This window comes from Musa acuminata, chromosome BXJ2-7 (assembly GCF_036884655.1).
Source record: "Musa acuminata AAA Group cultivar baxijiao chromosome BXJ2-7, Cavendish_Baxijiao_AAA, whole genome shotgun sequence".
Classification (NCBI taxonomy): Eukaryota; Viridiplantae; Streptophyta; class Magnoliopsida; order Zingiberales; family Musaceae; genus Musa; species Musa acuminata.
In genome coordinates, this window is record NC_088344.1 from 1,311,802 (window position 1) to 1,330,119 (window position 18,318).

Here is an 18,318-nt window from a genome sequence, read left to right on the forward strand (position 1 = left end):
TATCATCAAAATAGTGGAAAATATTCATAAAGAGAACAGAAACAGAGGAAAAAAAAACTTGCTTTCAATCCCATGGATTGAGGCCTGCCATACTCTCTCTAGACACTGCCTTCAGTCAGCTTTTTTGCAGTAGAAACTGAATGTTTTGTTTGTCAAAATTTTGATAAATATAGTGGACTTTTTGCCTGCTTTATTTACAACACAAACAATGTTGTTTGCCAATGGAATGGTAGATGATGAGGTTTTGGTTAGCATCATCATTGGAGGAACATAGATTTCAACACAGTCTGTGCACTGCATTTCAATAACTGACCAGCACTATTAGCCTCTTGAGTGATCAATGATTGTTCTGATAAGTCTTCAGAAAAGCTTTACCCAATCAATAACCAAAGCCCAACCAATGATTGATTCCGCATTAACAAACCGAGATTTATATCATGCTGCAATTGCCAAGGAGCAATGACTTTACCAACTGACAGAAAAAGAGTCTTTTTGTTACAGAATCCAAAGTCGAGATAGAACAAGAAGAGAACAAAGACAGGTCTCTAACAAGGTCTGCATTGCGAATCGAAACCAGAAGTTGTTCTTGAAGATCGCAATCAATGATCAACTCTTCCAATACCTATTGTAAAACCACATAGAATCGGCAGCCACCGCATTTCCATCCTGGTTTCTGTGCCAAGTATAGTAGGCATGGGTTCGATTCTTGATCTCAAAGATGGCATGGCCGAAGCTGGCTTCTCTAAAAGCTGAGTAGTTAGGCTGCGGCTCTGTCATGCTGCATTATAGATGCCAAAAGAAATTGGTCAACAAGCAGAGTTAGAATTTTAGCATGAATAGAATTTATGTCTCATGTGGAGTCTTTACTTATTAGCAAGCCCTTCAAGATTTCCTCCATCACCAATGGTGATGTACACAGGAGCTGATTCATCCGGTACCGGTTTGCATTTTCCATTCACTATATTGTACACGATGTTTGATACCCTATGCTGCAAGATGATGGACATTTACATCATCAGACCAAATGCCAACAGAGGATTAAAAACTCTGAGGAAATAAGAGAGGCACTTACACTGCGTTCATAGGCATGAACATGGCCGGCAAATACAACATCAACTTTGTTCTTTACAAACCATGGCTCAAACATCACCCTCATGGATTCACCTTCCATGTAGTGATAGTTGTAGCTGTTGTACCAGGGTGAATGCATTAGAACAATCAACCATGGTGTCTCACTTCTATTCACTTTGGGTAGTTCTGCTTCAAGCCACTGGTACTGAGGGGTGTACTTACCTTTTACAATGAAACAAGGAACATTAAGCACCAAAAATAATGTATTAGTAAAGGCAAAGACAAATAAATGCAAATCCAGAGTAATTGATCAGAATCTATCAAGTGTTCATCTCAAAGTGAATGCAGAAACTTGATTTCTAACGAAACATAAAATTGCATATGCTTTAAGTGGACAAACTTTTCTAAATAAAATGTTCACCATATAAAGATGAGCTCAACATTGTGTACAAAATGACAAACTAGAACAAGATATAGATGCCTGGAAATTGCAGTGGAGCTACAAGAGATCCACATAATGTAAAGCATCAAATGTTCATACCATATGCTGAATATGATGCCAATACAATTATGTAAGCTGATGCCCGCTTGATGGAGTACCAGAAAGGAGCTGTGCTGCCAGAAGATCTATAGGGAACATGATATCTGTGACTGAATGGCTTAAATGGTACAGTTTCACCCTGCGAAAATGTTAAACATGTTAATTCTTCCAAATTCTCTCAGAAAAAGAAAGAAGCTAGACTTTTCTGTATCTAATCAAACAAAAGTGGCTATAACAAACATGTAATCAGTTAATCATCAGTAATTCCTCAGCCATCTTATTTGCACTGTTTGATACACTACTAGCTTTGTAAACGATGAGGCCTTCAGAAAAATTCCTCAGCCATCTCAATTTGGAGCATTATATTGTCTCACTCTCTTTTTGTACTCGTTTCACTTACAACTATGACTGCAAGATATTTCCCCATGCATTGTCTTGTATCATCAATTTGTCCGGTCAGTATTCACTGGTCCAACTATGAACTGGTATCGGACAATATGATCTGGTATTGTCTGGTATTATTTAGTATTATTATTATTTGGATAGAACCAGATGATATGGATTGGTATACCACCAAGTATACTGATACCGTACCAATTTACTAAATTATTGAAACCTGCACCAGATTGATATTTAAATCCTTGCCTTCCATCTTCTAAACACATGATTATGAATTATGAACGTTAGAAGGCATGATGATGAATTCTGAACATTAGGAGACCTACATATGCGTGTAAGTGTCCTACTTACAATCTCCGGAGCAAAGTCAATCTCATGGTTTCCTGCAGTCCAAATCCAAGGTTGGTATGCGGTGCTTCTCTCAACAAACCTGCCCCATGTATCCCATCTGACATTGTCATGATTCGGATACGTATCAGCATAAGAAAGGTCGCCTACAAACAGCACTGTCTGTGCCTTTGGGTTGGATTCATAATGAGTTAGTGTAACATTTGAGTCATGAGACTGCCCAAGATCACCTGCACATCATGCAAACAGATCAAAGAAAACATGTTATAGTGGTAAAGAATTCTCATGGCAAAACAGGTATTAGTTTCTGAAAATCCTATCAGATATTATAGATTGAATTTACCAAAATATGAGACACAATGCAAAAAGAAGGATCAAAAGACCTACATTGTCTTAAAGTAAAAACTGCCCTTTTCTAGATATGAGAAGTTCACCGATTTTCTTTTTGGCGATACAGTAAATCAATCCACAAATAAATAATGATTAACACAATTCAAATAAAAAATGACTGATCCCTAGGATTTAAACCTGCACAAGTCACAAGTCATCAGAAATAAAAAAGGACTACTAGTACAAACAAATATACAAGGAAGACAAATGCATCCATAAGTATCAGCAGTGTCATATTCCAAAAACAGACTATAGCAATACAAAGGGTTGGAATCCGCGTATGAGACTTTCGTCAATGCAGGATCCAAGGCTAATGTAATAGAGATATTGTTTTCATGACTCAAACCCTGTTCCCAATGGTCATGCAGAATATGAAAATTGGAGGCTTGATGGTAAGAAGCATCAACAGATAGGGATTGCAGAAACATGATTTGAGTAGTCTAACATGAATCTGTATCTTAAAAGCATGTTTACCAATGAGGCCAAAAGTATAAGGAACATCTGGTCCAACTTCAGGTGGGGTAGTGAACCAGAACTTCCTAATCGTGTGCCGAATCCCAACAGCATAGTAGTATTTAGTGTCATGCTGCAAGAAAGCATGAGAGTCAAAGGTTGTGAAACAGGCAACTCTAAATCAGTCATGCATATGCAAAAGAAAAGAAGAGAAAAGAACAGTAGAATATATTGATCCGAATCACCTTCAAGTGCCTGAGAGTGCAGTGATGGATGTAACCTGAGGTGTAGTTGTAGAATTTGTATCGAGTGTATTTGCCTTCGGCATAGAAGTCAAGCTGATCCTTGTCAGTCCCATAAAGGACCTTACTGGAGCCAGGTTCATCCTCGGTCACCCATGAAATGATCATGGCAGACCCATCATGATTTCCTTGGGTGATATGTACCTTCAAGCGAAGGGAAGAACCAATTCAATCCAGAGTTCGAGTTCCAAAAATTACAACAAAAATGATCTTCTACAAAAGCAGTGTGCCCTTCAACTCAAATAGGATCATATGAGTTATACTTAGATTGCTGTCATTGGTAGGAAGATTAGTTATAGAAGAAAAGAGAATAAAGACCAGAAATGTAACACTAGTGAACAGAGCAAACTCTAACAATGGAGTACAGACTCACTATGAGTTGAATTTTGATTGCAGAACTCAGTGAGATGGAAAACAAGAAACAGGAATAAGAAAGAAAAAACAAGCGCACAAATCGACACAAGAAAAAGTTGGGTCTTTTGCAAGCAAAATCAGAACAGGACAGAAGAGAAGACAAGAAGAACACAGAAAAGGCCACAACTTAATAGCGGCACTGAGTTCGATCAAGCAACAAGAACAAGTATTGAAAGTAAGGCACAGAAGGTGAAGAGAAGTGGACGGAAACCACCTGTTGTGGAGCGTTGTAGCCCGGCGGCACGCTGAAAACGTCGCTGTCGATGGGCATGTCCACGCCCTTCTCCGCCTTCCTGACAAAAGAACTCGTGACTCCTCCATCGGTCCGCCCCACCAGTCCGGCTGAAACCACGGCGCAGAGAAGCCCGAGAAGAAGGCGAGATGGCCACCACCTCCCCATTCTCTATCTCTATCTATCTATCTGTCCATCGATCTATTCCGGGTCTTTAATAGGAGACAGAGGAAGCGAGAGAACAGGGGAATATGCCGAGGAGGTGCGGCGTTCGGCATTAAATACGACGTGAGAAAGCGTGTGAATTGGAAGAAGAAATCGAGGGGCGGATTGACGTTGGAAATCTGTCGGGATCGCGGGAAGAAGCGAGGAGGAAAAGGCCAAATTGCGCGCCATCATGATGACGTATCCCGACAAATACGTTGACTTTCAAGTCATCGCAGCGGTCAACCGTTCGATGCTGTCGTGTGAAGGAGGGTTCGAGTTTGTTGATTTACTTGTAATAAAACATAATAATAATAATAATAATAATAATAATAATAATAATAATAATAATAATAATAATAATAATAATAATAATAATAATAATAATAATAATAATAATAATAATAATAATAATAATAATAATAATAATAATAATAATAATAATAATAATAATAATAATAATAATAATAATAATAATAATAATAATAATAATAATAATAATAATAATAATAATAATAATAATAATAATAATAATAATAATAATAATAATAATAATAATAATAATAATAATAATAATAATAATAATAATAATAATAATAATAATAATAATAATAATAATAATAATAATAATAATAATAATAATAATAATAATAATAATAATAATAATAATAATAATAATAATAATAATAATAATAATAATAATAATAATAATAATAATAATAATAATAATAATAATAATAATAATAATAATAATAATAATAATAATAATAATAATAATAATAATAATAATAATAATAATAATAATAATAATAATAATAATAATAATAATAATAATAATAATAATAATAATAATAATAATAATAATAATAATAATAATAATAATAATAATAATAATAATAATAATAATAATAATAATAATAATAATAATAATAATAATAATAATAATAATAATAATAATAATAATAATAATAATAATAATAATAATAATAATAATAATAATAATAATAATAATAATAATAATAATAATAATAATAATAATAATAATAATAATAATAATAATAATAATAATAATAATAATAATAATAATAATAATAATAATAATAATAATAATAATAATAATAATAATAATAATAATAATAATAATAATAATAATAATAATAATAATAATAATAATAATAATAATAATAATAATAATAATAATAATAATAATAATAATAATAATAATAATAGATCAGTAAGGAACCTTTTATCGATTTGAATAAGAGAAAAGGAAGAATCTACACATACATATGATGGCAAAGAAGTTGTATGGTCAAACCAATTATTATAATCTGTCAAATAATGATTGGGAAGAAGCTTTTTATCCCACTTTGACCCATTGCTTGTGATTAAAAAATATTCACTCATTTCTTGTTAAATGAGTACAAAACAAGTGGTTATTAGCCAAATCATGTGACCCTTTTTTCCTTACTCTAATCCTACCAAAGAATATTAAACTTAATTGAATCAAATTACATGTAGGATTTGATTTTTAATATATACTAACTATAAAAGAACAAAAATAAGGATCATTTGGTGTCATTCTGGATGTTTGAACTGGATTTAATCCAGTTTTCATTCTCATTCTCATGATGAAGAGAAACTATGTTATCATTAAAAGGAACAAATCTTGTATGACACAAAAAACCCAGTCTTTTGTCTTCTTTCAACATAAAATACTGACTTGGATTAAACTTAAAGTCATGACTTCATCTTGTGAGGGATGTGACATCCATAATTGAACCTAAGAGAGACCACTACAATTGATATATTGGATTATCAATGATTGATAGTGTTGGTGAACCGTGGTTGAGGAGTCCGTATGGTTCGGTCCTATTCCGGATGCGCAAGATTTCCCACGTGGATACTTAGGCAGCGGAAGTCGTCGTCCAGTTGGGTCGAGCTCGAACCTTACTTTCAGAATGCAGAGGTTCCCCTTTGATTACTCGTCTCCTTTCTTATCGCCTAACTCCTGTAAACAGATCGAGGTCGGGAAGGAGATTTCCTGACTCAACCCCTCCAAAGATTTAGTTAGAACTGAGTGAAAACAAGGAAATCTACCCCAATGTTGGCTCGGCGATGGGTTTTTATACCACGCATGGGGAGCAATTGTACATGACACATTTATGGTCGTCGACCCATTAGGCAGCAAACTTACTTCTCATGCGGACATTGGGTGTCCTTCGTGCCACGACGTCGAACAACGATGTCGCACTCGATCAGCGCCGTCCCGATTCGATGGGGCGACATCGTACTCGGTCTGCTTTGTCTTGATCTTTGCGGGACAACATCGTACTCGGTCGATGCCATCCCGATCTTTGTGAGGTGGCCTCATACTCAAGACGACGTCGTACTCGGTCGATGTCGTCCCCCAATCTTCAGGGCAACGTCCTACTTGAGGGGCGTGGTGTCGATGTAGTCCGCCATGTTGATTTTGATACTCTTGGTTGACACTGATGTGACCGTGAGCCGTCCTTAGAGGACATATTACCAAATTGTACTCTATTAGATAGAGCAAAAGTGTTGGCCAGTGGCCAAATATTTTAAAGTGTTGCACATAAAACCAAGAACAAAGTGAAAATTTTGGATGATAATTTGAAAGAAGATCCATAATTGTCGCTATTTCACAAAAGAAATTTTAAATGAATCGAGATAGAAGAATTAGGAAATCGGACGATATCATATTGCAATAGCAGTATGTATGCACTTTGGTGTCTGTCTCCGGTCAATATTTGGCTGCATGAACAGATAATCACTGATAAATCCATCAACTGATGTGGGAAAAAAAATGGTTTGTGACAGCCGATTTATCCAAAAAGGAAGAAAGCTGAAACAGTTTGATAACATTTGTGTGAGCAAAATACATCATAACCAGATGAAAAGTCCAACTGTGGAAGGAGAAAAGGGTTCAAGACAAGTCAAAAGGGACCAAACAAGCACAAGACTTTTGCTAGCTTTTCTAAACAATCATTTTCTAAAAATTCCAAGCTTGATATTACTAAGGCAGTGATCCAAAGACCAACAACAGATCTCTTGTCATAGCTCAACATCTGTTCTATGTGTACACTGCTCTTCTAACAAAGACTTTTTCCCTCATCCTGCTACACCTTCATAACTCAGACAACAAATCTCTTGTCATATGCTTGAAGGGAAGCAGATTGAAAATTGATATGCAAAAGCTAAGCAGACAATGACATCTCACCATGTCTGTCAATGTAAATTGCCAACCAGAAGAACACAAGGAGGAGGAAAGGTCAAGTCAATAATGAGACAAAGATAAGAATGCAAAAGATTAGAGAAAAAACAGATTCAACAAATGATATAAGACGAGCAATGTTAATCCAAACTTTCAGATACTTGAGAACAGACTTCACATCTATTTCATTTTGCATCCAAATCCATCACAATATAAATTAAGAAACACTTCACATGTAAATATAAAATTATTCCTGTAAAATCACATTATAGGTATGAAATACATCAAAGAATTAATTATTCTTTTCATAGATCCCAAGTAATACACTGATAGATCACAGAAAACCCAACGGAAGATCTACTCTTTGCAAAGTTTCCTCAAACTAAATACTTTCTGAGCCAGTGTAGCATAAAACAAAAGAACCAAACTATAAGCAAGACTTAATACTGAAAAGACAGGCTAAATTAATGAAAATAATTTACAAATCTCAATTATTTAGACAAAATAAGAGAACAATGAGAAATAAAGAATCAGTGACATCCAAATCTAACCATAGTCCCACAATTTAACATCAAAACAAAAAAAATCAATATTCTAGTAACGATACAAACCCAAAGCGAAACGATTAGAGCTCGGATAAGTTAATATAGGACTATTGTGAGAAGTGCCATAGGATACCTCGTGGTGCGCCTTCAAGGGTAAATGATCTACGAATTCAGATTTGAGTTTTTGAATTTTTTCCAAAATAACATGTATGTCCCTCCAATATAATATTAATTTTTTGAGCAAATTCCCAAAAACAAATGCTCTTTTTAGGTTTTTTTTCCAAGAAAAAGCTTTATTTTCAGAAATTTTAACCAACATTCACTTTTTTTTAACCCTAATACCGGAATATGTTCTCCTCATTTTTTTTATATTTTTTATAGATTGATTCAATATTTTATATTATCTTATAATATTTTATACAAATATTTTATATAAATTTTATAAAATATTATACTTATAATATTTTTATACTGTGTTACAAATCTTAACTGCTCAATTTTTAATCCATCAAGTATAGCTGGGAAAATACACTAATAAAATTTTCTTTGATGTAAACTTAGTGGAAGATAATCCAAAACCACATCTCCTTTATAAATATCTCATTTTGATTTCATAAGTAACATATTCTTTAATCTCTCCATACAAAAGAATCATATAATCAACATACTACTGATTCTAAAATTTCAGTCCCATTTGATCAAAGAATATTACTTTTACAATTACTTTAGGCACTACCATATTAATGGACAATAGACTTAATGTCAAGATTATCAAAATGACATTTTTCACAATGCCGATACCGCACAACAAAATTTTAGCAACATGATTTCAATGACCCAACAAAATTCAATCAATCAGCAGATCTTACAAGAAAAAGGAATCTCCCCAAAAACACAACTTCATATATGAAGAAAACAAAGTATATAACTGATTATGTCTGTTCCACAAACTATTTCTAGGTTAGAAAAATATATCTTCCAGCTAATATTAACACCATCGAATTGGAAACAAAGAAAACCAAGCACATCATCTTTTAGTGTCAGGTCTGGAGGTTAGACTTTCTGGTGATATACCGTGCACTGCACATGCACATGCACCGATCTCTGTGGGTGCCGCTGTCTCCTATATCATCGATCATGGCATAAAATAATTTTATAAACTAAGCCGGAGAATTCCATCAAATTTAACATTGAAACAACACCTCTCTACATTCTTCACAATGTAGTCTTAAGCTTGTCTTTCGATCTCTGTAAGCTGCACATCAGTTTGCATACCCTCTTTGGCACTGTGCAGCATAGCCACAAGAAACTTCAGTTTGAATCTCTAACATTTATAAGAACAAAGTAGCATAACAATAATTAGCACTCACATTTGAGAAGTTGCAACTGCCTCATGATTATTTGGTGCATGTTCAATAGATTTGTTATCACTTCCCAGTTCTGAGACAATGACTTCACCCTGTAGGAAAAGGTGAGAGAGACAAAATCTCATAAAGAGTGTAAAACCACGAAGCTAACCAATTCGTGGTTCTTAGAAGAAACACATACATGATCACTTGAATTAGCAAGGCTAGGGGCCACAGATTTGGCCTTAAATGGGCTTCTTAAAGTTCCCTGCATGAAACAAAACCACGGATTCAAGACATGAAACATATTCAAATGGCAGTTGTGGCAGCCACTCTAGACAACCATTTGAGCTATGAATATTGGCGATATTAGAAAGTAAAGGAAATAGAATCTTGTTTTTCACATAAAAGAATAACAGAAGCTCCAATGTTCTTCAGATATAAAGTAACTGTGGCGCGTCCTTAATATTGCAGCGTTTATCTTACTCTCCCCAAACCCCATATAAGCAAGAGCCTCATCGATGACATTTCAATGGTGGAAGCACCAGTACAACAACAACAGAACTGTAAGTCCTAACTATTTGGAGTCGACTATATAGAAGCACCGGTCATCATTTAAAAACAATAATGACAAATATCACTGATTATGCAAATATGGAACTTCTACAATGAAGAACTTACATTATAACGAAAGATTCAAGTGAAAATATCTACCATAATGAACCTAAGGGGTTTCAGCCAGCAAGGTGGTTAGGCCCACGGACTATCGTACCACCAGAGATGGTACAAATGAGCGATACATAGCGGTCCGGGGGTGGAACAGTATGTGAACCGCTCCCGTTTCGGGTGGTTCGATCCAAATCATATATAAAAGTATATAAACCCTAAAATAACTACAACAGTGTGATGCCGGCCCCAATTAGGGCTCGCGACCAATTTTCCCCATTTCTCATTGTCGCCGCTATCGTTGGATGTCGCCCACATATTCATTGTCGTTTATCTCTCTGGTACACGTCCTCCTCTTCTTCTCGTCCACCACTGCTCTGTCCTCTTCTTCCTCCTCCGCTGTTTCTCCTTCTTCTTTTTTCCTCCTATTCTTGTGATGCCTCCTCTTCTTTCTTCCTCCTCTTGTTCCTCCACCACCTCTTCCTTTTCTTCCTCTGTGAAACATCAGTATTGACCGGTATATACTACTCTTACCTAATCCTCGAAACGGGTCCCGATACCTGAAATGGCGATCCTTGGTTAGCCCTATCGAAATTCTCATTGTACCCATGCTAGAAATTCAGAGCCAATCAGCTTCGGCCAAGACTCACTAGACCTATGATTGGTATGAGCCAGACCAAAGCCAAAGCATGGATCAGTCCTCATAGAACATGACAGAGTCAATGTTGAAAACTTAAGTTTCAACTGCACAGCCAAAAATGATTCCTTTAGGATGGTTGATACAAAAATCAGGGTAAAATTTTGAAAAGAAAAGGCGTTTGACTAGATCAGGCAAAATTCTAGTTTCACAGCCAACCTTGGTCCAAAAGCATTCCAAATTTGGCTTATGCTAGTTTGCATCGCTCACCTTGACCACTATTCCATGTCCACAATAAGTTATCTTTGAAATGCATGCTCCTTCAGAACAGAGATTGATAAGTGGGAGAAACAGACTCATGCACTGCTCAAACCAATCGAGATCCTGATTAGACCAAAAGGTGCTGGCAGCATACTGTACTAGTGTTTTTGGGTAAGAACCAACATGTGATATTCATAAACTTTCTCTAGCAAATCACATAAAGTTTTTGATAACTATTAACCAAAAACAATTTAATAGGACTAACAAAATTGCATACAATTAACATGTTGGATACCATATTCATCCTGTCTTAAAGGTTTTAGTCAGTCAAACTTTATTTTCAACATCCTGTACTGATAGTCATACCAAATTCTTGTCAGATATGTATGTACAAACTGGTTTCACATGCTTAAGTACACTAATAAAAGAATACTATAAATATTTAATAAATAGATACCAGCAAGCCATCAGTGTGGTTGGAGCACTGATATATTGGTACGGTATGGTCAGTATACCATAATATCACAATATTTGAAACCATGCTCTCAATCGCACAAATCGTCTAAAACAAGGGCTCCGTTTACTTGATGAAGACAACTGTGGAATGGCAAGAGCCAAAGACTATGACAAGAATGTAGCATCAAATTGCATTCTTTTCTCGATCCTCTCCCTCTCTTCTTTTTTTCCTTTTTTCCTTCACTTGTTGAAGAGCCTAAGTTGGACAATAGCTTCCTGGAATGTGTTGACAGCACATATTAGCCCAACAACCAAGTGATTCATTATATGCGGCATGAACTCCTAGGTTTCTCATTCCCTCCAGTAATGCGGGTGCCAATAGGACTTTCAGCATTTTAATTCACTCTTAAAACTTAATAGTAGCAGTAACAAAGATGGAAGTTTCACAAAATATTGAAAAAAAACATCAGAAGCAAAAATTATCAGAGCTCTTCACAAAATCTTCTCCTTTTCCACTTCTACTATATCATAAATTTGTTTGAAGTCATAAAAGGTTCTTGCACACATCTGATCAAGGAACTCAGTTATCTAAACACACTGCATGCTGATCCCATGTGATTGTGTGAGAATGGTACTTGCAACCTAAGAAGCATAGACACGGACACGGGACATGGACAAGACATGGACATGGCGACACATAATATTTAAAAAAAATTAGGACACAGAAACAGCGATGACACGTGTATTTTTTAATATATAAAAATTATAATTCATATAATTATATTAATTATTTAATTATAATTATATATTAAGTACAATTATATTTCTGCAGTATATAAAATTCATACAAGTCTTTGCATAAAATTATTTTGGTAATAATATATATTAAATACAATTCATACATCCAAGTATATTAATTATATAATAAATATAATTATATTTCTACAGTATATAAAATTATAATTCATATAAGTAATAAAATTTTCCATCAATATAATTATCACATATCAAAATACAAATATAAAATGTGATCAATTACTTAAAAATAAAAAGAAATAGAAGGAAGGCTTATGGCTTCTTTCTACACACGAGCGATGGGTCATCTCTTCCGTGCACGAGAGGCGGGTCGACGAGAGGGACGTCGAGGGAAACCGACAAGCTTGCCCATGATAAGCGACAAATCAATGAGAGGGACACCGAAGGAAACCCACATGCAAGGTCGCCAGTGAGAGGCGACGAGTTCTTGAGGGTGAGAGGGACACCAAGGGCGTGTGATGATAGGCGTGGGTCGTCAAGGGCGTAAGTCATGCAATGGGGGTGAAGTCACAAGTTACTGAACGCTGGTGTCTCCCAATGGGTCGTGGTGCCCATGACGATGGACAATGACGCAGGAGGGCTCCAAGTGCTAAGGCAGAGTCATAGCGACAACGTCAGTGCAGCTGCAATATGGATTCTGACGTTTTGATGTTGTCGTTAGCATTCCTTGTTGCCGTTCTACGGAATCTACTTCCACTTCATTGGCGTTTACACACCTCGCCTTCTATAAGAACCCCTTGATTTCATGCCTCCCCAAACTCCCGAGGGCTGTGATTCCCTCTATTTCACACTTCCCCACCCTCACATAAAGGCCTCGTGACGCAAGGAAGGGCGTTGGAGCAACAAAGAGGGGCGTTGAAGATGTCCAACATGGATACGTTGTGTCCCAAAAAAAAAATATTTAAAAATAAAAAAGATATGTGTCCAGGCATGTCGGTGATGTATTTGTGTCCAACATGTGTTCAACATGGATACACCAACTAAAATGACGTGTCCATGCTTCCCAGCTTGCCACTTAGCATGGTCGAGCATAAATTCCTTACAATCAATACGAGCCACACCAGGTGAAGGAAGAGTTAACACTTCTAGGCCTATAATGTGCAAGTAAGCAAACCAACGGATTTTCCTAATGAATAACATATGCTAATATAATCTGTGAATTACCTCCCAAGTTACAGTAATTGGGTGATCATGGGTTCAAGTTAAATGAGATGCATAATATAATACTCATGGAGATGGTCAAAGTCAAAGAAAAGGTGAATATATATATATATGTGTGTGTGTGTGTGTGTGTGTGTGTGTGTGTATACATATATATATATATATATATATACATATATATATATCATAATATGTGATATGCCGTGAAGTTACTTTAAATCAACTTATGCCACATCAAGCAAGTAAGCTACAATTATATGATAATGACATTAAATGCTTCAACAATTTTACATGTCTGACTGAAACAAGCAGCATCTTGAAAGCAAAGTCCTTTTAGTGACACTGAAAATCCATTCATATGGAGATTCCAAACAGGGTCTTAAGTTCTAGATATATGAATTTATCAATCAAGAAGAGAACATATAGAGCCTATCTATTTAGATATTAATCCATTATCTATAAGAATTTCTAGAAGTGAAAAATGCAGGTTCACTATAAAACTTTATGGTGAAATGTGATTGTTGGGGGGGGGGGGTGTGCCTCATTAGTTTGAGGCTTCATATAAGAATTACATCCATGAGTTTACACCACCAACCTGGTCATGACAAAACAAAATGCAATAGAATGATTACAGAGGAGCCAACTACGGATATGTTTCCTTGACATTTTACCTGTAAGTTGCTTTTGTTAGGCATTTGTGCAGCATGTCCATGCTATTAACATTTTAAATTAAACATATTGGCATTACATGTTTCATAAACGAGCACAAACGATAGTACATGAACCAACTAACTAAAATAGCAAATTTTGGTAAGTTCAAATGAAATATCAAATGAACTTACCAGTAACCACAGAGAGAAAGTATAAGTAAGCAAATAAGAACTGCAACAGAAAATTATATAAGCAAAAGCAATTTGTATAGACCTTGTTTGCCCACATGAGTCCACAGGCATTGCAAAGTGACCTTGGTCCAGCCGGTCCACGGCGCATTGCTGGTGTCATCTTTTCACTAATGCCGCAGTTTTGACATCTAGAAAAATGACATAAAGAAGCATAGTGTCTGGAGTCACACATTGGGTTACTTCAGTTTGGAATGCTTGATGTCAGGCACCAAAATAATTAAATAAACACAAGAATTTCACAAAAATTACTTGGACTCCCTAGGAGGATCTTCTAGAGTTGCATCCTGAACAGGATCACAGCTTGAGGAGGCTGTTGCTCCTTCCTGGAGACTAGCCTTTCCAGCAAACTGTCCTTTCCGACGCTGCATCCTGGTAATTCATTTCCAAAGCATGTACTTGAGGCAGTCTTGATTAAAATGATTATAAAACTACAGAAAAGTAAGGGGAAAAATAACCAAGATATAACTGAACAAAGATCTATCTTTATTAAAGATAGGAAAATATACACTAGATAACTTTGGGAAATAGTTCTCATTGTACAATATCTTCTTTTCACATATTAATTCCTAAAAAGATACATTTTTCGTATCAATTTGATTCAGGAGGGTTTGTTCATCATATATCAACGGCTATTACTATTTACACTTTGTCTAGATTTTAATAGTCTCAAGTACGAACTAACATATACAATTATATTACAGTTAAGTTTCTCTGTATGCATAAAAAACTCATTAATCAACTTCATTCGTACTAATACTATTTGAACCATTTGTTCTTTAATTTGAAAGCAAAAATATCGGCTAAAGTTAGAGCATCGGCAATCAGAATTAGATTCCAATCTACAATTAACATATCAGTCTCAACTCTTGCAAATTCTGTTTTCTCCCCAGGATTTCAATGAATACAAAACCTACGTAGCATCCACAAATTGCTAATGACCAGGCTCTGACTTTGTTTATAAAGTATCAATACCAAAGATTATAACAAAATCAGCTTCATTTAATGAAACCTTCAGGAGAAGTCAGAGTTCTGATAGGTGACCACAGGTCTTTCCACTCATACACTATTACAGGGAGAGAAAAAAATCTGTCCAGACCACCATCAAAGACTATGTTGAGGTCATGCCAATTATTGAGCCAGATTATGAATCACAATCGAGTTGAAAAAACATAAAAGATTCTATCATCTATATCAACAAACACTGACTATGATGGCAAATAAATGCTAATGAAAAGTATAGTAACATGATGTTCAGTGTTCTAAATCTATAGATCTATGAACTAATGAGCAAACATTTAGGAAGGAGAGGACTAACACTTGAAATACTTCAAAACACAGAAAAAGGAATTGTGTTAGCTCCAACAAGAATAGTTCAATCTTATATAGGCCAGACTGGCCAGTCACCAGCAAAGGCCAAAGGATCTTCCACTGCACATCTTCCCTTTCCTAACAAGTTCTCAACTGCTTGTGACCAAAGGATCTCTCCCTTCATACATCAGTGCTCTAGCCACAAAATATACATTTGTCAACTTCTACTATAGACGTTCAATAAACTAGCTTCCACATTGACATAATCAACATGTAATGCTGGTCAGTTAAGAGTACAGCATATGCCTTATTAGTACAGTTGCTTTCTTTTGGTGAAAACAAAAGTATACTTTTGACAAGAATATGCAATATTTTGGGGGAAAAAAAAGAACTATTGAGTAAACAAGAGGAAGCCACACTGAGGAGGTAGTATTATAAATTAGAATAATTGTTTTTCCAGTTCAGGGTAATACAAAAAATTTGACTTTAATTAACATGTGTTGATCTTTTTATTTTGGTTGTACAATGTACAAGGTCTGTCATTAAAATTGTTGATTATACAGAAAAAAAAATCATTGATTATACAATAGGTAGATCCCCTGCATACCTGAGAGCAACCTCTTTGCGGACATTATATCGGATTTTTTTATCAAAATTTCTTTCTTTACGCTTTTCACGGAACCTTATCAGTGAAGCAATCCTTTTTGCAGGAATGTTTGCACGTCGTAGTATATCATCATAACCCTGTAGGAAATGCAAGTTAAAGTCAATGCACAAAAAATAGATAATACTTTAAGCTAATTTGGTGGTATCATGTGGAGTACCTTTTCATCTTGGGCATCAGGTAATGTTGTGCTGGATATACTGGAAGGTACCTCACACCCTCCTAATAATAGCAATACAGCTTGTACCTGCATCACAATTACTTGGTGACAATGCATATACCACCATTCATACAAGCATTCTGATTTATTTTTGATTGTCCATATTCGGCAATTCATCTGAGAATTTGCTTTTTAGCATAGGCTAAACAATCAAATAATTTTTTTTAAGTAATTCATTATAAACATAACATATAAATTGCAAACACTTGTAGTGTGATAGGTAGTCCACCAGTTGCAAACTGTTTGGAATTAAGTCAGACTTATCTCATTCCTTGCAGAATCTTCATGTAAATAAAAGGTTTATTAACAAATCCACAGTATTCTCCAACCTAAATTACTATCTTAAAACCTAAATATTTCCAAATTTAAGCACTTTTTTCCAATGAAGAGTTATAGAGAAAAATGAGTTCTGAAATAAGATCATAAGTAAAATCACCATATGAAATTTCAATTCTAGTTGATTAATCTGTAGAGATTAACTATCTTGACAACAATTAATACTTCCAAAATAATGCTAGATTGGCTAAAACTCCTCAACTTAGAATGTGATACCAATGATTACACTAACTGATTACTTGTTGTCTATAATTGACTAATCACAAAAGTAAAATATTTTAAAAAGGAGCCCTTTTCAATATTTACTTCAAACTCTGTTGTTTGTACTATTAAAGTAGGTAAGAAGATTCCACATAGGCGATTGATCAATTCGGAATCTTTAGGGTCAAAATTTAATCAAGTGAAAAATTTGTCACATAGGTCTCTTGGATTACTTCAGGCATAAGTTTCAGATGACATTTCTTCCCCAGTTCTGAACACGTTGCGAACATTTCATGTAGCCACAAAGAAATACAAGATTAGGCTCATTCTTCTAAATGATTGGATCAATCACCTCTACATCTTCAAGTATACAACAATCAGCATGACGATCATCATCGAACGGTCCAGATTAACATATCAACACATTTATCAATGTAGAAAGAAACAGTAATGCAAATTATGGTACAACTTTCTTACCGTTCAAGGATAATAAATCGATATAACAGCGTCGAAGTTTGCTGCGCCATATAAAAAAGTTTACCCACCTTTTCGGGCGTGACCGAGTCGAAGACGTAGACCTCTCCCTGATACAGAAGCGTAAGCTGGTTCGATGTCATGTTCATGAGAGGCGCCGCCGCATCTACAGCTTCCGCGACGTGGCCGTCTTGGTCCGGCGGCGGAGGCTCGCTTGTCACGTCGATCGTCTCCGCGTCGTGGCCGCCTCCGCCGTCGGCGGTGGCTGGGCCATCGACGCGATACATCTGGTGATCCTGCAGAGAGTTCGCGTCCGACGACATCCTCGCGGACGGAGTCGATGGCCGGCGTTTGGCGGGGGGAGACGCTGGCCCAAACCCTAGAGGATGGCCGGGCGTGGCGCGGCGAGGAGGGATTCGTTGTGATGTCGAGATCACAGCCGCTGATTTGGGGCACGATAGGGAGACGGGTGAGGTCACTCGATGGAGCGACGTTGATGGCACGAGGACCGTCAGATTCGAAGGGGAGAGTGGGCATGCGGAAAATGAGGGCGATCATGAAGTGCCACGCGTCATGGAGAGCTGAGCCTCACGATGGACCCGTAAACCGTTGAAGCACGATGTGTAAAGCTGTGCCCGCAGGCCCAAGCTAACCTTTTTAATTCCTATTTATTTTTTAGGATTTCCTACGTGTTTTTATGTTTATCTTGGAATTGAAACTCCAATTGGGTTAGCAT

General features: G+C 35.9%; 2 protein-coding genes across 3 annotated transcripts; both read right to left on the bottom strand.

Moving 5' to 3' along the window:
- Positions 1–415: 415 nt before the first annotated feature.
- On the bottom strand, positions 416–4,392 carry LOC135616528 (purple acid phosphatase 2-like). Its single transcript, XM_065115817.1, has 8 exons — positions 4,133–4,392; positions 3,448–3,648; positions 3,224–3,335; positions 2,363–2,589; positions 1,613–1,751; positions 1,073–1,293; positions 868–989; positions 416–778 (listed from the first exon to the last, which is right to left on the bottom strand). Exons 1-8 carry the CDS (start codon positions 4,316–4,318, stop codon positions 607–609), a joined length of 1,380 nt encoding a protein of 459 aa, XP_064971889.1. The 5' UTR covers positions 4,319–4,392; the 3' UTR covers positions 416–606.
- Positions 4,393–9,015: 4,623 nt separating this feature from the next.
- On the bottom strand, positions 9,016–18,145 carry LOC135584236 (GATA transcription factor 18-like). 2 transcript variants are annotated; one of them, XM_065115818.1, is made up of 8 exons: positions 17,654–18,145; positions 16,512–16,598; positions 16,295–16,431; positions 14,629–14,748; positions 14,402–14,537; positions 9,683–9,748; positions 9,505–9,593; positions 9,016–9,420 (listed from the first exon to the last, which is right to left on the bottom strand). In XM_065115818.1, exons 1-8 carry the CDS (start codon positions 17,903–17,905, stop codon positions 9,363–9,365), a joined length of 945 nt encoding a protein of 314 aa, XP_064971890.1. In that variant the 5' UTR covers positions 17,906–18,145; the 3' UTR covers positions 9,016–9,362. The 2 variants fall into 2 exon arrangements, with proteins under 2 accessions (XP_064971890.1, XP_064971891.1); XM_065115819.1 differs by having other exon boundaries at positions 14,402–14,507; positions 17,654–18,119.
- Positions 18,146–18,318: the final 173 nt, after the last annotated feature.

Coding starts and splice junctions, on each gene's coding strand:
- LOC135616528 (XM_065115817.1), bottom strand. CDS start 4,318: ATGGGGAGGTGGTGGCCATCTCGCCTTCTTCTCGGGCTTCTCTGCGCC. Junction 3,649..4,132: donor GCTACAACGCTCCACAACAG/GTGGTTTCCGTC, acceptor CTTCGCTTGAAG/GTACATATCACCCAAGGAAA. Junction 779..867: donor CTTGAAGGGCTTGCTAATAA/GTAAAGACTCCA, acceptor TCTATAATGCAG/CATGACAGAGCCGCAGCCTA.
- LOC135584236 (XM_065115818.1), bottom strand. CDS start 17,905: ATGTCGTCGGACGCGAACTCTCTGCAGGATCACCAGATGTATCGCGTC. Junction 16,599..17,653: donor ACTCGGTCACGCCCGAAAAG/GTGGGTAAACTT, acceptor ATTGTGATGCAG/GTACAAGCTGTATTGCTATT. Junction 14,538..14,628: donor GATCCTCCTAGGGAGTCCAA/GTAATTTTTGTG, acceptor GTGTGACTCCAG/ACACTATGCTTCTTTATGTC.